At 43.3% G+C, this 25,309-nt stretch overlaps 1 protein-coding gene across 1 annotated transcript in view; it reads right to left on the reverse strand.

Moving 5' to 3' along the window:
• Positions 1-25,309, reverse strand: part of LOC136753801 (adhesion G protein-coupled receptor L1) — a 77,085-nt gene that overhangs the window by 43,033 nt on the left and 8,743 nt on the right. Inside the window, exons 2-4 of the mRNA XM_066710192.1 lie at positions 21,756-22,228; positions 17,706-18,033; positions 14,058-14,372 (exon numbers count right to left, since the gene is read on the reverse strand). Coding sequence (XP_066566289.1) covers positions 14,058-14,372; positions 17,706-18,033; positions 21,756-22,228 — 1,116 coding nt within the window. The remainder of the gene's footprint in view (positions 1-14,057; positions 14,373-17,705; positions 18,034-21,755; positions 22,229-25,309) is intronic.

Here is a 25,309-nt window from a genome sequence, read left to right on the forward strand (position 1 = left end):
TAATACTCCAATCTGTGCAGTATGGAAAAGCATAAGAGATCCGAATTAGGTTTTCAAAATCCTAACTCCCACCTTGAACGAAAGACCCCTCGGATCTGGACCAGAGAAGGGGAGAGGACAAAAAATGAAAAAAAGATTGCTTTTATAGGACCAGTTGGATTAGGATTTTTTTTCTTTTGTACAGACGCACACACTCGGCAAGCACCAGAGGGACGTTATGATGTTAGCAGATTCACATTTGAAAACCAGTTGACACAGGAGTGGTTAAGTGCACACAGGAAAGAAAGAAAAAGAAACAGTGCTGAAATTCTGGAAGCCAATTCAACCTTATCCCTTCTGAACATTGACTATGCCAATTCTCACTTTCCATTCTGATCACAGCTTGCGTTAACATCTTCAGCTGGTCTGTCTTGCTTTCACTGTGCGTCCCTATGTTCTCGATGTACTGCACTGTGCTAGGCTTCAGTGACACCACAGTCCATGCTAATAAGGGCTGGGAAATTCTACCCTTCCGCATTTGACAGTTTCTGCGGTTTTCTGTGATCCCGTAAATTCTTTTTGGTTGGGCCTTCAAACCAATTGATCCTCAACCCCGTTTTATTAAATACTGTCGCTCAGTGGACATACAAACAACTGAATCTGAAGTTCACATCATATTATTGTTTCTCAAAAAATTGTCTTAAGATTTTCTCTCTCCATTTCCTGGGACTTTTTCCAAGAGGTAACAAGTGAAGTTGTCCCAGGAAATGTGGAAACTACACAGCATGCTAAGTAGAAGTGTGAGCATATGAGCTGACTCTCTGTTGACAGCTAGGCTGGCGGAAATGTCAGAATAAGTTCTTATATAACAACAGCAGTGTCCTTCTACATTGTGAGTTTTTCATTTTTTTTATTTTTTTATTATAGCAGTATGGATATGGGATTTAGAGATTTGATTTGCTGCACTTCATGGTGTCCGGTGAATTGAGCAAGACACTTGTTACTCACATATGCACAAAAATGTAAATACACACACACACACACACACACAAACGAATATACACACATATACCTACACACAAATGTACACACAAACACACACAAACGAACACACGCACGTACTCCCCGTACCCACACGCTCTCACACACACCTACGCACACAAAAGCATACACACGCAGGCACGCAGAATTCTCATGGAAACGTGGCTGAGCTCAACCGATGCCTTGAGGAATAATATGGCGATGGGCTAATCTCCTGATTTACATGCATCTGGCCAAAGAGCGATTAGCGCCGGGCGGGGGGGGTGTAAGTGAGAGGAGCACAGACAGGTAGGGTGCCCTGTGCTATCCATCAGGGCGCCATGGCTTTCATTAAGCAGTCGGGGGATGCTGTGCGGGTGTGTGTGTGTGTTTAATTGATTGTAGACACGCTAGGTCGTGGGTGATGGTGCCCAGCGAGAGAGATGGAGAGGATGCTTGGCACCGAGCAGTGGTGCCCACAGTGGGACAGGCATGTACCAGATGTGCAACGTCTCTCTGGAACTAGGAAAGGTTGACAGATAGAGATAAACAACAGAAAGTGGACCGTCTCCATTTTCCTTCTCATTCATTTTTGTCTGCTGACTGTTCCTTATTTTTTCATGTCATTGTGTTTGTTTGTTTTCCAAATAATTCATATTCAGAATTCAGATACAGAACATATCATCTATACCCCCTCCCTGCCACCCCCACCAACTCTTCCAGTAAAGCTACCTGGTAAATGAGAGAGAAATGCTCCTGTAAGTCCCCTCCGATAAGAACTCTAGTTTAGTTGAAACCGAGGTTTCCTCTCTTTTCTAGACTGCAGGACCATGGACAGCAGGCTTGGTGCACAGAGCACAGAGCACTCTCACGAGTTCACGATACGATGACTAGACTCTGCTTGGCAAAGAAACCCTTCTTTTGGGCAACAACCACATCTGATAAAGACCCATCGCCTGTGACCTGACAATGAAACCTGGAACTGCTCTGAACTTTTTGGATGTTGTGAAGAGTATAGTTGCTAGGAAGCAGCTTAGCTACCCAGAAAGACAATTTAGAATAGTGTTTTGTTTGCACTCGTCTTTTACCTGCAATAAACACATGCACCAAGCTCTGTTTTGCGCAAGACTTGTTCTTTGGTGGGTTTGAAATTGTGTCCGAAGTCCTGTCTACTCATGCTTCCAGCCCCGTCTACCCCTCAACCCGCTACAGCAGTGAAAAGTTATTTACAATCATTCCCAGCAAGAACTTCAAAGATGCAGGCAAATGAGTCCGCCACACTTTAATTTACTGAATAATTCTCATTAATGCAAAACAATTAAGCATAAGAGCTGCAAGAAGATATGTCCAGTCTTAAACAGTTTGTTATTTTCTCCATTAGACTCAGGTCCGGGGCAAAAACAATCTAAGCTAAACACAAATGACCAAACCGGTACTGGAACGACAGCTACTATTGAGTGGTTGGAAGAAGCCTGGGGCAAACAAAACGCAGCCACCGAGTTTTTCACTTACGAAAAAAAGATCAAACTTGCAATCCAATCTAACTTCAGCAAGATCCTGTGATGAAAACGCTGGCCTACGTGATGTCTTTTCTAAAATGTTGCTAGTTAGAGAGGGGGAGAGACAAGAAAAGAAAAGAAAAACAGAAGAGGATGTAGCGGATGTGTAATTGTGTGGGTGAGATCCTTCAACTCAAGTTAAAACAATTCAAACTCGCCATCAAACATCGATCTTCGAGAAAAAAAAACACGATTTTCCTGAACCGGGAGGCTTCTGATGATTGTGACTGCGTATGTTTTGTCTCTATTCTGAACATATTTATAGACATAGAAAACAATCATTCCATTCGTTCATGTCCAGATGATTTGTGATTCAAACTTAATAATCAAACATTCTGAAGCAATGTATCACAGGTCAGTCCACGATTTCTGTATTTTTAAGATTTAGTCCGTTATTAAACCAGCAGAAAGTAAATATGGAAATATGGCTGGCTATTTGGTAAGTACACCAGCTTTACACCTATATATTACATTAATATTATATGTAAGTACCGCATAAGAAGTGATATGAGATAATTAACTTAGGGGGGAGTTTCATTACCAAGTACAGGGCTGTGTGCAACAAAGACGCTACTTGAGGTATGTTTTGGCTGTGGCTGGCCTTTCTTAGTACATCTAGCCCGAAGTGGTTCAGTCAGTACCCAGCTAACACTCTGCGTTCTGGCAGTGTGAGGTTGAGGTTTGTATTCTGGTTCTGAAAAATCAGGTGGGAAAAACGTTGTAGAAACGTGTTATCCGGACCACCCAGTGACATTCATGCTCTCTTGTTCTTGCACTGTTATGCTGTTTGCACATGTCAGATTCACCTCAATACATGTTGACCACATTTCTATGCTTGTGCACGCGTCAGCTGAAATAAACTTCATTCTCAGTGTTTTATTATTAGTCAATATTTGTTTCCCTGGAATGGTAAGTTGATTATAACGTTGTTCTGTAATGTTGTGACAACATCCCCATGGGAGTCTTGGAATTTGTGTTGCCACTGTGTTACATTGTTCTGTGTTCACTTCATGGCAATGTTAGCTGGGCAATTATTGAAAGAGCCCAGAGGGTCACAAAGGATAGGTCGCGTTGTGCCCCTCTCACACCTCAGCAGTTTCTCATTATTGTTTAATTTGCTCCCTTGCTTGTTACAGGATATATAATATGCTTAAAAAGGTAGGTGGTGATGCATTTATTCTGCTATTTCTGTAATTCTAATGGGACTGCACTCACAGTCCCAAAGATGATGAATTTCAGAAGATATCCATGTTTTTTGTGGAGTTCAGGATAATTACGATCCCAGGCTGGTATTAACCCAGGCTGAGCATCATCTTAATTAGATTGCTCTGTTTTGTTTTCACATTTCTCAGACCCCCCACCCTCCATCGCCCCCATCCCCCAAGGCATGCCTGTTCTTTGGCCCCTGTACTGTGAAGGATGTGCATTTTGCCTGGGAGCCATCGGCTTGTAAACATCTGGAAAACAGACGCATGTTTGTTCAGTTGAGCACAAAATGAGCCGAGCGCGGTGTGGAGCGGGCGAGCGAGGTGAAAGGGAATCCATGAGACCCGGAGGGCTCGGGGGGACAGGAGTCTGACGCAGTTCAACTGAACGGAAAAGCACTTTGCGCGGGAACACGTTCTGACACGCTCTGTTCGAGGGTGACGGATGAGAATGGCTGCTGCGGAAAGAAACCCGTGAAGAATGGTGTTAATTGCGAGGGATGTGGGGTTGGCCCCTCCTGACATCTATTGTTTTCAGCAGTAATCGGCCAGAGTGACTATTCCTGTGATCTTTATTGCTTCGGCACGTGTTTGACAGGAGACACGTATCCGGAAAGGAAAACCTGGCTTTAAATTGCACGATGAGACACTCTCTGCTCAGAAGGCAACCCAGAGACAGAATGGCATCTCTTGCGATTGTTGGAAAAAAAAAAATCCCATTGTATAGATATTTTTAATAAAGGGTCCCTTTCTCAATGCCACTTGTTGGCGCTAATACGTGCCAAAAGGGGATTATTATACAAATGATAGAATAAAGGCAAATTCTCACATTCTCCTTTCTGAAATGTTATTCAGGAAATTGCACACATGTTCAATAGACTTTGCACCAGCTAATTGTCCACTAAAAATGCTAACGATAATCTTACCACTGCTGGGACATAATTACTACCAATCTACCTGATCTCTCTTGAATAATCCTCCAGGTTTCCTGTTCACAACCACTGTGGAGGGCAAAGGGATTTTCAAACGGCACAGGCACCAGGAGCAACAAAGAAACAAAGAGAAGCAGCTTAATAATCGTGCTTTTTTTTGGGGCACTGAGGAATTTGAATCCAGGCAAACCTGGAGGTCCCTCGGAACAAGGGCAGCTGCAAAACAGCGTGCCGCCACACTCAAATAGCTTTTTGTTTGCATTTTTAAATGAATCCTCTTAAGAGGGCTTTTTGTAGTGTATCGGCTGCAAATTGAAAAGGGTTTTTCTTCTTTCCCTTGGTTTTCTGTTGTGCTGTGAGTATTTCCCCTTTTGGGATGTCCTGTGAGATTTGCTTCTTCCTGCATTATTAGAACTAGGCACTCATTGAAGAACAGAGATTTACCCATCCCTCTCAAGCAAGTGTTATATAACAGCCATCCCCTTGACTTGGTGAACTTATGATACCTCAAGTCACCTCTGCCGAATCTCAGCGACTGATGGGGACACACACTGACAGGGACACACAATGAAAGAAAGAAAGCAAGCTCTGACCCTCACATTGAAATAAATGCATGAGAGAAAAACCACACACAAAAAACAGCACCACCAAACAACACACTTATACAATCCCACATCTGGCTCAGTGGTGGGAGATTCAACATACAGCATCGCATATTTTAAACTCCTAACAGCTTAATGTGTGAGGAGACACCATTTTGTGAACTGAATTTCACAAAGCCGACATATAACGTGACCAGAAGACTCGCTGTGTAGGAGAATAAAATCCCTACAAATCGGGTGCCAGCTGTATGTCACAGGTTGTTGTGTAATCAGAAACAGTGGTTTCCAATACTATATTGAATCAAAGCTGCTAGGGAATGGGCAGTCTGCATAGTTCTCCTGCCACTGGTTGTGCTTGACACCTGTGGGCATCCCTTCTGGATCAACCTTTCATATCAGGTTTCAGAAGAGAATGTGCGGTATCTGGGGTTGAGGGTACCACCGAGTGTGTCTCTTTAACGCCCCAGTATTAAATCCCACGGCGCCTTTCGCTGCGCTGTCTCGGAGGCTGAGCTATGTTTAGAAGGTGTGGGTTCCTTCTTCAGCTCCAGTCATGCTTACATTTATGTTGACATCCCGCGGGGACTCTCACAGATGTGAAAAAGAGCAGAGAGAGAGAGAGAGGAATAGTGCCTACGTGAAAGAATAAAAGAGCTTGTGAGAGAGACTGAAATAACTCCTCAAGCAGACTGGGGCAGTAGGAGACAGCCAAGTAATAAAAAAAAAAAGCGTGCAGCTCTCTCTCTCTCTCTCTCTCTCAAAACGCCCACCACCTCAGCCAGTTCACAGGAGATAAGAGAGAACCTTCTTCAGATGACCCAATTACACCGGGCTGGCCTCGGCTCGGCACTGACCACCGCTGCCGTGTCACAAGCCAAGCCTTCGCCATTGGGAAAATCAGCCCGACAGCTCTTATTTCTGTTTATTATTATTATTCGTAGGGTAGCAGGTACCCGGTATTGTATTGGGTTACTTAGGATGGCAAGTGATCTAAACCTCTCTTTATTGGTAAAGCCCCGCAGGGCATAAAAGCAACGAGATGTGAAATGGCAGGGTGTTGGCAGATGATATCAGGTCTCACTCGAAGGCGGAGAGCAGCCAACGCGGTTCGATTTCTTTCAGTGTTTTACAAAGCTCTAATCACTCGGAGTTGGCTGAGACGGGCTCTTAAGAAACTTGCTAATTGCGCGTTGGCTTCGTTACAGGGCTTCCAGAGTCAAGGCGCTCATATTAAGCATGCTCAAGCACCTCAGTTTTGTAACTCCACTTTGCATTAGATCCTTTTAAACGCGGGGAAGTTGTTGATTTACAGCACATAAAGACAGCAATCAGGTTTTCATCTGTTACTTCAACCCCCCACCCCCAGGCCCTTCCCTCCTCACTACACTTCAGAATATCAGAGTTAGATTTTTAAACAACCTGTTCTTTTTTATGTCATCTTTTCAGGGCTGGGAATCAAAAAGGATTCAGTTGAAGTAAGCTGTATTAAGCTTGTGGGATAAAGCTGGGAATAAAGCACTTCTTCCCCAGCAGCCAAAAGTGAGAAAAATGCACATCGAATCCTGTATAAAGGCATCAACCAAATTAATCAATTATAATAATAATAATAATAATAATAATAATAATAATAATAATAATAATAATAATAATAATAAAGGCATTAAAGGTAAAGAGTGAGGGGCTGAACTAAATCATTGAGAAGAAAAACACAACTATCTTGAAAGTCTTTAATGCGAAGGATAGATCCACTGAAAGGAACGGCACAACGAAGAGCCGTAAGCTTACTTAATTAACTTAATTACTGCACTTCAAGGGGTTGAGGGCTCTATTGTGACATGGCATCCTGTTTTTACATTACCATAAACAGCAGGGCTTAAGTGAGGTAGTTATCACAATCATTCCAGAAAGGAGTGCTGCAAGGAGAGCATGGTTATTTATTTATTTCTTCTGCTTATTTATTTGTGTATTTATTTATTTTGCTCGGTGTAATCCAAATCGGCTTACCGACGTTTTCAAACACACAATCAAGAAAAAGAGTGGTGCTTCTCAACAGTAAATAAATAAAATTAAAATAACAAAACAAAACAAAAATATATACCTCAGCCTTGCGGAAACAGCCAGGCATGCCCTACGGAAGCCGCTGATTGCTGGTTCGACTCCAGCCTGGGCTGCTTAAAGCCTGGAGGGTCACAGGATTGCTCAGTTAGCCCCTAGTGGGTAATAGCACTGCATCAATTTAACTGTGAATGGAGATTTATTGTGGGGTGGCATGATCCAAATTTACCAATCTTACTAATCAAATCTAATACTGATCTGAGCTCAAATTGAAAAGTGAACCAGGACTCCCAAGGAACAATCCATGTTGTGGAAGTGGGTTCTCTCAAATCCCCAAAGAGACAATTTTAAAGATCCCAACCCACTCCCAACCAACGAGCAACGGGGGCCAAATGTGCCTGTACTTGTTCATAACCTCTTTGTTGGGTTTGGGGGTAAGGTACAATATTTCCCTCATGGGTCTCGGCGGCAATGGCTGCATTTTTCGCTCAAAAGGTGAACCTGAATTTATATTTTTATTTCACAGCAGATTAACCTCAAATATTAAAGATACTACCGAATTCTGGGATGTTTTAGACTGAGAAACTATAGTGAAAAACCACTATAGTGGAGCATGCCCTTAAGCCTTACATTTCTGCTATTCTTGGGAGTACAGGGGGTACACCTGCACCCGCACCCAAAAGCCATCCCTGGTCTCAAGCTGCTGACTGGCCCACTCCATAACGGACCATGCGTACAAAGCCTCAGTGAATCTCACATGGAAAAGGGTAAACAAAACAACCACAAAAAACAGGATGAGCCGTCTTTGTCGATTCAAAGTCTCTTCAAAGGCATTTCAAGAAGCGTTTGAGATTTGTTTCCACAGCAGAGGTGGGTGAGTTTGCTGTTGCAGTCAATCACCCCTCTCTCTCTCTACAGGATGTGCTTCCTATGAGTTTAGTCTATTTTCATTACTTGGGTCCTCTTGGTCTTATTTCTGCACTTAAAACAGTCCTGTGAGTTAATTCTGTCCTTTAGAAGATTATGAATCATATCCTCCAAGCTTCCTTTTCAGACCTCTGTGATTCGGCTCAGTGTACGATGCACCGTTCGGATTAATGCTCTCCGGGCTGTCTTTTTCCGGTGCATGCAGAGAGCTGCAATATCGGTTCTGTAAAGCGACAATCAAATATTCAGAAATGAGCTTTTACTTGTATGCCACTCTTTTTCTTTTCTTTTCAAACTAAGCTTATATCAAATATGGCAGGGAGAAAAGGGGATAATTGCCAGGACTATGACATACAGCAATTGCTTTTTTCATTACGGCGAAACGGAATGGTGGGGAAAAGGTATTTATGAATGTTTATTTGAAGAAAATAATGTAATCATTTTTGGGGAGGAAAGTGTGCCAATTTGTTTGCATTAGTGCTTATAAAGATCCCCAGAGTACTGGTTTATTAAAGCTTGGCAGTGTTACTGTGTACATATAATAGTTAGAGTGCTTTCAATTTTCTTAATTGAAATAAAAACAAATAAAAGATGCCGCAATACGTATTTCAAAAATGTTCTGTTGGTAAGACAATTGATTACTCTGTGTAACATGTGCTCTGTTTATGTGCTCTGATTGAGGCAGTGCGATGATGCATTCAGTACGCCCCGACTGATGAGTACCTGGAAACTTCATCGATGACAAGGATGAGGAAGAACCGGAATGAACTCTTTACTGGTATGAGAAAGAAATCAACTTTCCAAAACGCGGATGCAGATCTTGGCTGGCATTTTAATTTGAACATTTCACAAACCCAAACATGCCGCTCTCCCATTGTGGGCTGAAGGAGAGGCAGGCCAGGTTGAGACAGGAACTGTAATGATCCGTGGATTACAGAGTACTGACTTGAGGCCATAGTGGGCACCAAGCAATCACAAAGATTGGGCAGAGGACAACAGAAGTGACCTGCCATGACCCCCAGAGATCCGATATTCTACAGGAGTTTGTTTCCCCCCCTTCTTCTCATTGTATCAAGCACCCTGTCTCATCTCAGTTTCCCAGTGAACATCTAATCACTGTACGCCATTTATTGATATCATACTTATTGCCGTTTCTCTGAGAGGGCTGTATTCGGACTACAATGTCAATCTCAAAGGTTTTCACAGCCCATTTCTTTCTCCGAGACTCTATGCCGCATGTCAAATGCTAGATGAGACAATGTCTGCTTCTGGCAGCGAGCATTTAATCACTTAAGCTAATTGCGCCTTTTAAATGCACCATTGTCTTGATGCCACCTTTTCTTGTAAAGTTCTCAACATGTTGAACAGGGGTTAGGAATTAGCATTATGGGCTAAGTGCTAGGTTTTCACCCCCCCACACCTCATTTCAACACTTTATGTCAATGAGAAGGTGTCTGACATTTAAGTACAACTAAAATGCTTACTACGGTAGTTGTCAGATACTTAAATTCTCACCGGGTCCCCTGGGCTGGCTGGGCACCTAAGAGCTCGTCGGTGAGAGACGCATCAGTCCTCTCCCACAATGCTCTAGCTCGTGCCATTTAAACGAGGACACGATTTTAACAGGACTTTGGGAAGTTGCAGATTCCAAATGTGTGATCGCTTCACCACAAATCCAGGGCCAAGTGACATAGTTTACGTTTACAAGGCAAAAACCATTATCCATAGGGCTATCTAGTTCCCACGTTTATTTGTGCTGTGCCTACCTGCCTTTAAAGATGCAATTAGCACTGTTAAACTAAGACCGTGTCTCAATTAATCTTGCAGACATGAGGATGAATCACTCGTTTACTAATAATGGCTTGCAATTAAAATGATGCTGTCAGGCGATAGAGAGAAACGAAGCAGTCAGTCAGCACGCTGTCGTGTTCCTCCAGTGAAAAGGGCCGGCCGTTTGGATTGAATCTCGTTGGTTGAGTTGTTTTTATATTTTCAAGTGTTGTGCTCTGAACAAGTCTCTCTTTTCACTGGAGGAATGGCACCCCGACTGCCTTGCTTATGACTCAGGCTCTGTATCACCTGGTTGAAGTTTCAAAGGGTGTCATTTTAATAGAAAGCATTATGAATGAATGTGTGATTCATCACATCCCAGTGATTTCATTCAGATTAACAATGCTATTTACAGCTTTGAAGAAAGGTAGGGACAGACCAGAATGAAAACATCCAAAGTGGGCAGGCCTGTGCACTGATTTTGGGTTAAGTCAGTAGAGAAACTCATAAACATCTTGAGAAAAGTATGGACATTTGCCCTCAGAAAAAATGGGAATCTAAAATTGGATGCAGTGAAATTTGTCTGCTTTAGAGGTGGAAGGCCACATTTTAGGAAATAAATCTGTACTTTGGAGTGCGGAAAACTAAGAAGACTCCAAAGAGGAAAACCCTCAGTGTCCTCATTTTGCACTAACCAAATTCAAAAGCTCAATTGACCAAAATAACGTGGTGTCGACATGAACCCATGACTGCGTCGACTCCAGGGGGAGCTGTCAAAACATTCCAAGACAACGCTGTGCACGGACATATATAACTACACGGAAGAGAAACTATATTCACAAAGGACCAAATCAAAATACACAAGAACATACTGTTTAAGTAAAAACACAAAAACAATCAAACAAAAGATACTGTATATATGGGTGCAAAATAACACAGCTGCGCTTGATGTGTGTGGTTCCAGAGAGGGACCTACGCTGTGCGCCCACAACGTTTTCTGCCAACAAAGAGAGAACACTAACGACTCCGTGTGGTCGGGGGTCAAATGTCTGTGCGACTTTTTTCTCACATCGTCGTTGTCAGGAACAAAATACAACCTCACATGGCGCTGCCAGGACGAAATGGATTAGCTAGGGCCCCCGTCTCTGGCAAATTCTGATTTATAACATAGAGAGCCAGGCGGGCGGTACACTCGGAGATGCGGCGCACTGACGAGGTAGTTAATGGCCCATTAAAATGACCACTCCATTTGCTTAATGTAAAAAATAAAATCTCCAAAAGCGTGGTAGACAAATCAATACCACTGTACGAGGGGTGACCGTCTCACGGCGGCCCCGGCTCAGCCTCATAAAGGACATCTTTGTCAAATGAGAAATCTGGCACCCCTCACAGCCCCATGGATTTTAATTAAAAGTATCCAGCATATGCTTCTCAGCTGAAAGACTCGACTTCTTTTAATGTGATGCAAACAAAGCCTCTAAAAAGCCCGTCTCTTCACAAACTGAGCCTCTGTGTGTCATTGAAGGGCTACTTCACTTCATCTGCTTTTATGCCTCAATTTAACCCCCCCCCCCTCCACTATTTAATCTTTTTTAGTTATGTCCAATTATGCATGTTCTTAGCGAAGGTTTGCGGCTGTTGTTTTTGTTTGTCCTTTAAATTAACTGTTCCGGCAACATCTGTGTTTGGGGGGGAAAAAGAACAACAAAAAAACAGGAAGGCTTCTCAAGGCTAAAGTAAGTACTTGAAATAAAGAGGCATAAAAATCTTCAGTTGTCTTCTTGTTTTGTTTGTTTTGCCGTGAATAGACTCATTCCGTGATTCCTGGACAAAAGCTTTACTGCAGTCAATTACGGTTCTGCACACACACACATACATATGAAGTATTACTGAACTATCACCATAGTAAATGTTACTGAACACACAATGTAAAAAAATGCAGTTAACACAGCTTTACGAATATCTTCAGCTGCGCTAACAGCTAATACAGTAAAATACAGTAAAAACACAGTCTTCCCACTGAGTTTATGTCATGTAAAACTGTACACATCAGTACAGAATTTGCTACTCACTCTATGGCTTTTTTAATTTCAATGTAGTAAATATCCACAGTCTACTCTGCACAGCAAAAAGGGTAGAACTAAGTAACTTTACTATGATATTGGGTGCAATATTTTACTAGAGTGATTTATGCAGCTCATTCAGCTTTGATGTAGCAATGATTTTGTTTTTTTGACTGCCAGTGGGTCCCATTAGGGTGGGATAACCCTAATCGAAGAAGGGAGATGCAGTGCACTGTATGAAGTCTTTTTTAACATTTGCTCCTATTAATGTAAACCTGATTTTAGATTGGATACATGACTATTTACTAGCACGTTTCAAGTCCCCCATATCCGTTCCTGTTCAGCCTTTGCATTTTTAGATTAGATCACAGGTTACAAGATTATGCAACACAAACAGATGTAACCGATGGGTTTCGCGTTTAACACGCAGTATAACAGCTTATTTGTGTTTCCCAGAATGTGAACAGCCTTCTATATGATCTGCCATATAAACTTAAACTTTAGATTAGATAACATTATGCAACACACACAAATACATATTGTGAATTCAGCTTCCAGCCTGCAGGATAGCACCTTCTCCGGGTGATGACAGTAGTTCATATTCATTTCTATTTAAATTTCAACTTTGTATATTAGATCACAGGTTACATAATTATGCAACAAAGACACAATCAATGAATACTAATTGTAACTCCAACAGTGACACCTTTTGGTGTTTTTCTTCTAGTGTGAACAATATTCCATATTCCCTCCTGTTTAAATTTAGCATTTTTGCATCAGAGATTACATGACTATGCAGCACAAAAGACACAACCCAGGAAGGCTGCTTTTAGATTGCACTGTGGCACCTTTTGGATTTATAATTGGGCTTACAGTGCAGGGATAAAAAACACTGAAGTGTCAAACCAGGTGCATGCCGGTGCTGCAGGCCGTAGGGGAATAAAAGCTTAGGTTGCATCAACATTAGTTGCTGAACAACATGGGACAAGGTACAAAAGAAAGCCAGTCATTCTTTAGCCATTAAGCCCTCTGGTTATTAGGGCTTAATGACTGAAGAGCCCCATTAAGATCTTTATTGATTACCCCCGGTAGTGACTCAGCTGGTACACAATGACTTGTCTATTTGTTCCACACAGCTACAGTCGTCTAAAGTCTTGCCACCCTTTCATTTACTGTGCTTAACGACTTCTATCTCCAGAGTTCGTTCGACACTCTGGACATAATCCTAGCTGACTGAACTGAGCTGAGCCAGGGACCATCTAAACTTTGGACTGAGGCTGTACAAAAGTCAGCATTGGGTCAACATGGTTTTTCACATGAAGGGTTCTGTGAGAATAATGGTTTCCACAAACACGAACGGCTTTTTAAGGATCAGATGTCTGATACTGGGAAAGAAATTAAAAACATCAAACTCGAAATGCACTAAAGGTATTCGTTCCATACACAACGAATGTCTCTTGTATATGGGATTTCTGGTACCAGGACCAACAATAATGCATGAGTTAACTCACTGGTCTGTCCAGCTTGTATTTGGGAAGCAAAATCCAATCTTTAAGGAAAGGACTAAAATCCAATTGGAGACTAGGAACATTTTCACTCAAGCATTGCCTCAACGCAGGTGCTGTACAAGAACCCAGAGCGATGTATTTGTCCCAGACATTTAACAGGCCCCTCAGGGTATATTATACTAATTCACCGGGCCTCTGTACATCATACATAGCCTAAGGGATAAGACCACGAGCCGGTTACCATTTTCCTTCTCACTAGCCAATCATTGTGAACCCTTTGTTTTGAAATAGACCAGTTGTATTAAGTCAGGGTACTTGTCCAGACCCATTCTTCATCAATCACTGCAACACCCTTATTCTTACAGTGTGGATGCTGTGACTCAGACTCGGGTGTAAAAGCCACACTTCCCGTTGGGAGAGAGGATCGGAGCACTTACCCAGGGATCCCTTGGGGCAGGGTCTGTCCACCACTTCCCCGCGCTGGGTGGAGGGCCACTGCACCCCCCGGGCCAAGCGAGCCTCGCACAGCTGCAGCTCGGGGTTGTGGGGGTGGGGGGCTGGGGGGCGGCGGGTCACGGGGATGGTGGCGGTGATGGGGCGCAGGTCGGGCATGATCTTGTTGATGGCTCCGATGGGGTGGGAGGTGGGTGGCAGGGGCCGGGCCGTGGAGGAGCTGGGAGTGTTGGTGACGGTGGCCAGGATGGGCCTCGTGGACGTGCTGGTGGTGGTGATCTGGGTGGTGGTGAGAGGATCTGCAAAGAGGAGACAGTGCTCCAGGTTAACACAGATGGAGGATAATGATTGTGGCAGCTTTTGCGGTGATGTCACTTCTCTCAACTAGGAAGAGAGTACTAACACGTGTTATTATAGTGTATAAGTAAGGTACGGACCACTCTTCCAGATCCAGTCAATCACTTAAGCAACTTAATAATAATAAAATATTAAACTTGCCAAAAAATGGCGGAAAACATTCACTTTCAGAAGATGTCAAAGAAACAGCCAAATGGTACATAATTGAAATAGAAGAGATGTTTTATTTACTTAAGTTAAATCCTCGCTAAACACTCCACAAGATGTGATAATACTCCACTTTTGTTTCTTTTCACATCATTAGGAGGAACAGGTGTTAAACCTGTTAGTGCAATGGTAAATGTTTTAGGAAAATGGCCCTGAAGTGTTTTCTTTTCTCTCCTGCTCTGTTCTGCAGCATTAAACTACATGTCGCTGGCTGGTACATACAAGTGGGCTGCCAAACCGGCCCCTCGTGTACTACATTTGATCCTGAGCTAAACTTTGACACAAATACTCAGAGCATCTGCACAATCTATAATTGTGGAAATATGGTGCTCTTGTTCACGGTTTCATTTTGTGCCGGATTGATGGCTCTAGCTCGGAAAGCTCTACTGCTGGAAAATCTGGTTAATGATACATAATTGGCTATTTCGGTTTCTTTTACAATTTGTTTTTAACATATTCCTGCAGAATTGTAGGACTGTTCTTGGTATGGCTCCATCATATCTAGCTGATGAGGTTTCGCAACGCAAATCTTCCAGAGCGCTTTGATCTGCTAGAGCACATGTCTTAACTCTGCTATACATTTGTGTGATGACAGTGGGGGGAGAGTCTGAGCTCCAACCTGTTCCATATTTAAGGAATTATGCCTCCTCAGTTTCTTATTAATGTACATTCCCTTCCTCTCTCTCAAGACAGACTTGAAACACACACACGATCGCTGAAGCTTCAAGTCTGGGCTTCAAAAGGGTGCTTTAGCAGAAATTCTGAACGTTACTGGGCGGTTTGCCAGCTTTCAAGCATTCTGGAACTTTCAGGGATTTGCGATTCTGGGTTTTGCTCCCAAACAACATGTGAGACGCTGTGGATTATTCTGACATGCTGCTTGAAAGCGAAAAAAAAGTGGATCACAAAGCGCTGAACACAGGGGTTGTGAATCTCTCTTGAACCTTCGGATGTCACGGTCAAGTCTCCGACCGGGGACCAATAAGAACAGGAGCAGCTTCCTGGCAGTGACGTCACAAGAGAAGACTGCAGGGCCCGCCACAGGCCCCCCTACATACATTCTCTCCAGGTGTACTGCTTGTTTAATACATCCTTCATCACTGAAAATGCAGCGCTGGAGTGAAAGAAGCCAAACACGCAGAAACAGGGTCTTTGCGCAGCTAAGGCAAATAAAATGGTTAACATAAATATTTACATCTGCATGATTTAGTGCTCAGTCGTCCTTTAACCCATTGTAGTCCAAGACAGCTGCTGCCAAAGCCGAGCCCATTCATTCTGCTACCGGCGTACGCTCCATTACTGCTGTGCTGTCAGGTGTGGTAACTGATTTCTCATTCCAGCTAAGCTCTTAATTATGTAACTGAAAAAAGTCCAGCTGCTTAAGGGCAAATCACTCCACCTAACAAATGTTATTGCACTTTGCCGAGCACCCTACAAACATAATTAGCTGTGGTGTGTAGCTCAGCTCAAGACACCATTTTAGCACCTATGCGATCTTGGCACTGATCAAAACTTGTTTGTAGTGATCACTTTCAAGCACCACTTTGCAACAAGACATTAGTTTAAATACTTTAACATAGATATGACAGATCAGCCGCTAACATTAGGTATTTATAAACACTATGTTTATTTCGCGGATCATTTTCCTTGCTACCCACTATGCTTTCTATTTTTGTTTGTACCACAGATACAGACCACAGCTATAAATGCCTGCAGTATGGCCACAGCCTGTCTCTTTTGGGTTCCAGCATCAACTTGAACTTTTCTAACTTGGTGACAGTCTCTCAGTTTTGTCTGAGATTTGAGAAATTGTCGAAGGCGATGGGCTGCGTTTTTTTGGCTTCTCGGTCAACGTCTCGACTGCTTCTTGGCAGACTACTACTCAAAAGCTTCCAAGGGTTGGGTGGTCTCTGGTTGCCGACTCTGCCAACATTTCCTCGACTTCTTGCCCAGCCATGACTCGTGTGTCTGACCGGGGGGGTCCTCAGTGCTCCCGGTGAGAGCTGCGCCAGTCCTCCCCCACGATGCCCCAGCCCTAGCGAGTCTCAGAAGTCTTGCGTAGGTACGGTTTTATGTCCAATGTAATTATTGATCTTAATGATGTGTTGCTTAGTACTGTATATTCCTGCCCAATTTTAATTGAATTCTTCCATCTGGAAAGAATTAGACCTGACGTGTAAAACTCTAGGTGGAATAAGGGTGAGTCAGGATAGTATGCACAGATAAAGTTTTTTCTTGCATTTTTTGCAAATTCAATAAATAAAATGCTAGCTGAGATCAAACAGATAGCATCCTCATTGTAGTATATCCTTAAAGTTACAAGACAGTGCTGTTTTAATGTTTAATACATGACATGCTATTAAAACAACTTGGATATGGTTACTAAATAACTCATAAATATTTAGGTAACACAATGAGGATGCTGTCAGTTGGGAGTTCTGGGCTTTCTTTTGGAGCGTCACTCTCCATAGCTTTTCACTTTTGGAAGATATGATACATTTTTGGGAGTCGAGAACCCAACGCAAAACCACATCTTTGAGAAATGTACCCAACTCCTCCTTCTAGCCATAACTTTAGGAAACAAAGGTATAATATAATATCCTTAAACAAATAAATGCATACATACATAACATAAATACAGAAAAATGTACAAAGCTCCAGAGATGGCCTAGCTGAAAATAAATTATGGGATGAGATTCATTTTTGGGCCGAGTTTAATAATAATAAAACTCACGGGTACCAATTATTAATATTCATGGACACACTTTTTGCATTTGTACACACAATTTCATGAACCATGCCCATGAAGTAAAGACTATAATAATGAATAATTTGTGCACACGGCTTACTACACAAAAAATGAGAAGTAAAATTAAAGACTGTTTTGATGAGTATGCACAGATAAAAAAAAAAGCATTTTTAATCAAATAAAAAGTGTGCACTAAATAAAAGCATGCCACCTCCAGAAAATAAGCAATGAGACTATCTCTACTGTCGTGACTTTTCACCAGCCTGCCGTCTCTGGGCCTCAGTTAGAAATAAAAGGCAAAAGGCAGCCGTGGTCTCACCGCTGGTGGGGTCAGGGGGCCCGAACTCCAGGGGGTAGCGCAGCACATTGAAATTGTTCCAGATGTACAGCTGGTTGTCGCGCGGGTTGTAGTCCACGGAGGAGACGTACTGGTAGGGGTTGGGGAAGGCGATGTTGACGGGGTCCTCGCGGTTCAGGTTGGTGTTGAAGGCGTACACGATGAAGTTGCCCGCCGCCTCGCTGTCGTCGTCCTCATACACGGAGCGCACCACGTACAGCACCCCACACGCCATGAATGCGTTGGACGCCAGCCGCTTGTCGAAGCCCGTGTCCCAGGTGCCCTCGAAGCGCAGGGTGTAGGGGTTCACCTGCAGCACAAGGACAGAACACCACCCGTTTCACATTTCATCTTGTTCTCTCTTTGTGATGGCCTCCAAACTGTGGTAGCCAGAGAAACCCAATACAGTTAGTATTAGAGTTCACTGAACGCCCCTTCCAATGAAATCACCAATTGCTAAAGACTGCTAACGTTCATTTGTGCTCAAGGAGGTCAATCACTTGCTCAGTTAAGGGCACGTCTGGTCCTTCAGGGCTGCAGGTGTTGTGAAGTGTTTGTTCCAAATCATCTGCAAATTACTGGATTTACCACAACACCTGCTCAACCAATCAGAATTACACGTTTCCAGGTCTACAGGACTTGATTATTTGAGTGTGACCTATCAATCCTGCTAGACTGGGGCTCTCCAAGACCAGAGCTGGAGCCCCCTTATCAACCGCAAGGAAGGGGCCCTACTACAGTGCTCAGGGTCCAGCAAGAGGCCCAACGTCAGTCCTCAGGATTCAGCAGTTCTTTCTACACCCTTAATTGCTTAGGAAATACAAGCATTTTTTCCTCTTCTGCAATTCAAATTGATTTCCTCACTACGACATCAGGAAAGATGACGTAACACTTTCTTTGTGAAGTCGTTTCTGCAACTCCGATTCGAGCGATTAATAAAACACTACTGATAGCAATTTCTATCGGCCGCCCCCCGCCTCCCCAAATGCTTCGACAGAGAGACACCGAGGAGAGGAGTTTCTGTGGGGCAGGGCTGCTCCGAGCAGCGCAGTGGAGACGACAGGAATAGATGTTGTCATTGGGAATTATGTCTTCGTGAAATACTGTTCAGCTGACCTTTAAGCTGTTACTCATTTTAAGAAACCTATGAAGGCTGCTGAAAGTGTTATACAGTTTTTATTAGCATATCCTACATAGGCCTAGACCTAGAACTAGACATGACGAAACCTGCACCCAATGGCCAGCTTGTTGTTGTCTGTCAGAGGCCACTTTATTCGTCTGACAAAAGAAACCTGCCGTCGCGTGTCAGATTGCAATTTGTGATTAGCGGTCAAAGTTTTGATTTGGTCTAGGTTAGGAAAAATGTTGACTGCAATGAGGGGAAAAAATTTAAAATAGTGAATAAAAATGATAATAAACCACAGGGAATATATCTACTTGACAGTTTCCTTCCCACCATGCACCACCAATTGTCCCAACCCTTCAGCCACAGCATCAAGGATAACGCTACCACAGTAACAAAGGGTTAGCATACTGTTTACTACAGTACAGCTACATAACACAGAATGACAGACAGGAAAATAAATAGACAGATAGAGATGTGAGATTATGCATCTAAAAATGAGACGTCAATAGAGATGCAGAAGGGGGTTACAGATCTTATTTAATTCCGCAGACTAGTTTTATAGTGAAGTTTTGCAGTTTTTTTTCCATCTCTCTCTAGTGCTGGGTTGTTGAGTCAATTAAATTGAGCCAAAGTGTGAGTGAGACAGTTGCCTTGTGTTATTTTGCAGTTGATTCTCGAGCCTCGCTGATAGTGTGCTATTCGGCACAGGTACTGTCAGAATGTGCCTCCCTGTCAAGGGTTTGCCACACATCACAAATTCACACAGTAACAGATGAGAAATGATATGCTGCCTGGTCAAAAATGCCCATTCTTGTTCATACAAGTCTAAGAAGAAAAAAAAATACTCTGTAAATTCTGTACAGTAGAATTGTGATGCCATCCTTCAACCACCAATTATTATTAGTCATTATAAAATATACATCCCATGGCACCACACTGTATATAAAAGTTCCTTTAAACACATTTTTTGTAGTTGTCTAAAAAGTTTTCAAAGGCCGGCACTCAAAACACTTAACCACTGTTTTATTGCTACTGCAATTACAACGCAGCAGAACAAAACATGAATGCAAAAAAAGAAAACAGTTATCCAATTATTTCTGTGTGGAACAGCGAATAGCTTTGTCCTCGACCCCCCAGTACCTCTGCAGAAGACATTAATTACTTCCACATCTCGCACACTCGAAAGTCAGACTCTACTGCGTTCTCGGAATGATCAAACTAAAACGTGTGCTGACAAAGCGTGTGTGCGCTATCTATATAATGACTTCAAAGAGACATAAAACCCATCAATACATTAACAATTGAGCTTTTAAAAAAAAACCTCTTATCTTTTAAACTATTTCAGGCAAATCAGTCTACCATCACTTTAGCAACGCGCTTGGCACAAAAATACAATGTCCTTCTTTCATTTTCTTACATAATAATACATAGATTATGCAAATTGAAGTGCATTGTACGTATTAATTTGGTACAAAACAGAACATATGTTGTGATAAATCGTAAATTAAGTTATGTCCCATACCAAGGCTTGTTTATTTTTGGTGCTACAAGAATACTTCCATGTATAATAATAATAATTATAATGTCTGGGACTTAGGCCTATTGCTAGTATTTGCTCCTCAATTAGCTGCAAGATTCACTTTACTTGAGGCGACTTCACGGCTTGAGTTGTCTGACAACGCCTCTTAATCACAGCAAGCTTTTTAAGTCACTTTTTCAAAGCAAAAAAAAACCTGAAACTTGACAGCTTAATTATGCGACTTACAGGCTACCTCCTTCACTACAGGTGTTTTGTGAGATGGAGGGAAACTGACATTTACTTTGAAGGTGAAAAATCCGTCACCTAGTAACCGCCTCTCTCTCTCTCTCTCTCTCTCTCCCTCTAATAACGCGTGAGATAACCCGCTTGTTATGTCCGCTCCAGGCAGACCTCCTAACCATGTACAACTTGTTCTTATCTGCTCTGAACTATAATAATTCAGAAGTCCAGAAGATAAGGTCAATGCGGACTCAATTTCGGAGAGGCGGGCGCCGGGCTCCTGAAATTACTTCGAGTTGGACTGTCAGAGAGAGGGGGGAGCAACTTTTCCTGAGATGCTGCTGCATTCTCTGCCTCGTCCTTACTTTCACGAGCCTGACTTTGCTGTACTGATTTGTTTGCGGTTATAGCCTAGTCATTTCACATGGTGGTCAAAAGATTTGGATATATACTTAATCTGAAAAACAAGCTTTAATAAAAAGAAAGATTAAAATGAAGAACAAAAAACTTAAGTTTTGTTAAGAGGGTTTCAATAAGGTCACAGAAGAATGGGGTTTGAGTCTCACTGTGGCAGGAACCCCACAGTCCGTTACACTGGTGTCAGTGGTGGGATGCCGAGCCTGGGTCGGTCCGTCTCGGGGTAGGAGATATAGGAGCAGTGCGAGGACCTACTCTGACTACTAGGGAGGTGGAGTAGTGTAGCTGTTCTGAAACCTCGTGAAGAGAGCTGGGCCTTTTAGTGATGTGGAAAGTGCATTGCATTGTGGCGCGGAAGACCTGGGTTCATGTTTCTCTGGCGCCGGAACCCCGCAGTATGTTACATTATTTTATTTTGAGGAATTCTATTTATGAATGTGAATTGTCAGGGCGCCGTCTGGCAATAAAGCAATGGCAGCAAGTAGAAGCATTCATAGCAATTTCAAGTTGAAGCACTCATAGCAATTTGGGCACTGATTGCTGATTTTTAGTTGATGCATTTAACACATCTCCACATATTTTCAAACAAATTATACACTTGATTGCTCAGTATTAGCATGATCTATATCGAGGACTCAGCATTCTGTAATGTGAAATGATTCCTGCTTAAACAGCATGGTGGTGAAGGCAGAGAGGGGAAGGGGCAAAGGAGAGAGGTTTTTTATTTTACCTGGCTGACCACTAGCCTCCCATTGTTGGCCTCGGTGGCGTAGATGACCCAGAGCCCGTTCTCGTCCACGGCCAGGTCGATGTCGGACTTGCCGCCCCAGCGGTAGGGCGATGTGTCGTGGTAGTTGGCGTTGGTGATGATGGCCTCCCCGCTCTTGATGCGGGTACGCAGGTCGTATTTGACGATGTTCCGGGTGCGCTCCTTGTTGTAGAACACCGCTCCGTCGTACACCACGAAGCCCGTCCCATCGACGCGGTTAGGGAGGCGGTAGGTCGTGGTGGGGCGCCCCTGCTTGAAGTCATCCCACGAAGCGTACTCGGTGAGGGTGTCCGTGCGGTAGGGTGTCCAAGGCATGACGTACAGGCGGTCCCCGGCCTGCAGGGGGTCCTTGCACCAGGCGCCGGCTTGGTGCTCCGATTCCTGAATGGAACTTGCACTCTGGACTTTCAACAGTGTGCCGGGACACACAAAGACTGCCGTGGAGGGTGGGAGTTAGAGGGGAGAGAGGGGGAAACAAAACCGACAAGGAAAGAAGAGGCAGGGAGTGAAGAGGTGGAGGGGTTGTGAAAGAAAGAAAGAAAGAAAGAAAGAAAGAAAGAAAGAGAGAGAGAGGGAGGGGGAGAGAGAGAGAGAGAGAGAGAGAGAGAGAGAGAGACAAAACAGAGAGACAAGGGATAAATTGATAGGGAAAAAGAAAAGGACATCATTTTTTTTTTCACGTTGTGCCTCGTAAGCTTATGCACTAGGAGTCCTAAGTGGTGCCCAAACGTGTCTGACTATATCTGGACCCAACTGTTCTGGGCATGGTTGCTACAATAAATGGGTCCTTTTTGAGTAGGTAAGTAAGGGACAAAAAAAAATGTCACTCTCTAAAGCACAAGAAACATTTTGCACCTTCTGCTAGACATGATAGCTCCTTATTCCTCTGGTACCTATGAGTTGTTCTAGTCCCAAGGCTAGACTTGACTAAAGAGCATCTTGTCCTTACAGCCACAACCTCTACTGAAAGAATGCACTTTTTGTGAATGAAGTAAATAGCTAAACAGCTGTGTTTAAGTACTCTATGATTGATAGCAATGAGGCTGTAGACACTATTGGGCATCAATGTACACGCAGAGACACATACACACATACACACAAATATAGGGATACATCTTGTTTAATGCAGAACTCGGGTGGGATTGGTGGGGGAGTGGGGAGGTGGGTGGAAAGAAACAGTGATTATGGGGGTTAATAATTGAATAAATGCATCATGAAGTAAAACATGCTCACGTCATCAAAGTCTCCTAAACAGAGCCCACAAATTGGTCAGCATGACCGCAATGATGGCCCTGCTGGGATTTTATCTCCTTTCATCCTAGTTCATACTTCCACGTTGACAGGTTCAAATTTCAAACTGCTGGTCTAATAGCATAAGGCTTTGTTTGGATGCTGGGAAAGGACTCTGATCTGGTCTTTCTGGAGCGGCTGAACTGAAACATCAGTCAAATTACTTGTGAACATCTTTGTCTCCCAGCAATTGAAAGGGGAACCATTTAACTGCCACATACAGGGAGCGATGCTAAATGGTGCAGTCTACACAGCGGCTGGCTTTGCCATTTTCATTTGTTATATGTCGTGTGTGGTCTTCCTAGTCTGAAGAGTTGTTTTGTATAATGTTGATTCTGCTTAATGTTCTCCTTGTCTTACTTGCTCTTACAACATAAAAAAGACCCCAGACATAAATCTTTACACAGCTGATTGCCAGGAAGCACAAACATGTTTTGTTTCTCCCCTCAGTGTGGAGAGCCATACATTGCAATAAGGTTACATATCCCCTCATTTGGACTAATAACTTAAGGGGCAGGGTTCACGAGAGTACACTGCATCAGGCAACGTGCATCTCAAAATGCCCCCCCTCCCGCCCTGGCATAGTTGCAACTGTCAAAATGCTATTGGCGTGTCCCCCAGTCCTCAAAAAGCAAGAACAGGGACTCTGCCCTGTGGGACACTGGCATCTGTTTCTATGTGACATTGAAGACAGTGAGGTTAAGGCACACCACTCACTTTGTTGTTTGTGGTGACTCTAAATGGGGCTAGGGCACTGGCTGTTGGGTTTGATCCAAGACACAGCCATCACCTATAGGCTACAAAGCAGGAAGTGATGTGGACTTTGCCCCGCCCTGTGTATAGCGGCTTCCTGCTGCTAAGATCTGGGAAAAGGTTGGGCCTGTAACTAAGTAGAACCAACAAGAGAGAAATGCAGAAGAAACCGGACAAGCACCAAGATTGGAGAGCACATGTTGAAAGCAATGGAATTGACTTCACAAAGTAATTTCCCAGGTCAGATTTTAACATCCGTCTCTCACTCTCTCTCTACATAAAGGTCTATCCAAACTATCTGATTCACCATCATACCTCAGATACGGAATAGCCATGCGGTACGTGTGTGTGTGTGTGTACATCCCTAGTACATGAACACCAAAGTATCCTCTTTCCCATTTTAGCTCCAGACAGGATTATGAGTAGTGGCTCATTCCTCGGCCCTAGTTCTGCCATGTTCTCGATCGTGTTACAGCCATGACTCTGCCATGAAGACCGCAGGTATGGTGGATTTTGAGGGGGGGGATAAAGGGGATACAGGGTTGGAAGGGGAGGAAGGAGTAGTTTCATGTCCGATCGCTCCGTTTGTCTTATCCAGGCTGCCCCACACAGCTGATTTTATCTCAAACACCTTATAAGTGGAGGAAAAGCAAAAATACATCAGTGCTCCATTACTGGGGCAGGAGGGTGGGGGGAGCAAGTGGCAAGGTTACTGTATATATCTTTCTTTCTTTCTTTCTTTCTTTCTTTTGGTCACGTTCTTTCTTTTTGGAACAATAAGAGCACAATGACACCGTTACCCCCGTGGCAACCGGGCTGCTGCAGTCAGAGAGAGGAGAAGGAAAAAATAGGCTCCCAGGGAAACTGAATGCAAAGAAGAACAATGTTTAGTGGAGGTACCCAGATGCCCATCTGAAGGAAAATGAAAGGAATGAAAAGAAAAGAACAAAAAGAAGCAAAAACACAGATGAGAGTGAAATTGAGAGATGACAGCAGTGCACATTCAAAAACAGAACCAAGCAAACAATTGGTATGTCCGGTATATATACCCATAATTATTTATATATATATATATATATATATATATATATATATATATATATATATATATATATATATACATACATATATACATATATAGCATGTATGTTTGCGAGAAAAGCAATGCAAGATGCAGCAGGAATTCCAGGTTCATTGGTGAGTTAGTAGTGGTAGAGAACAGCGGGGTCACTTTGGCAAAACAATCCTGGTTTGAGAGAGCAATGGCAGGACTGAAAGACAAGGCCGTGTTGGTCACTGCAGGACTGAAGTGGGGGGTGGAGGGAGAGGGAGAGAGCAAGGCAAAGTTAAGAGCGAACTGCAGGAGAGGGGGGGGGATGTCTCATGCTGTGTTTGGGAGAGATCCAAGTGTCGGTGCTCAGTCACTCAACTCAAGGGGGGGTTCATACTGAAGTGTCTTGATAAAGAGTGTA

Source organism: Amia ocellicauda, chromosome 7 (genome assembly GCF_036373705.1).
Source record: "Amia ocellicauda isolate fAmiCal2 chromosome 7, fAmiCal2.hap1, whole genome shotgun sequence".
Taxonomy (NCBI): Eukaryota; Metazoa; Chordata; class Actinopteri; order Amiiformes; family Amiidae; genus Amia; species Amia ocellicauda.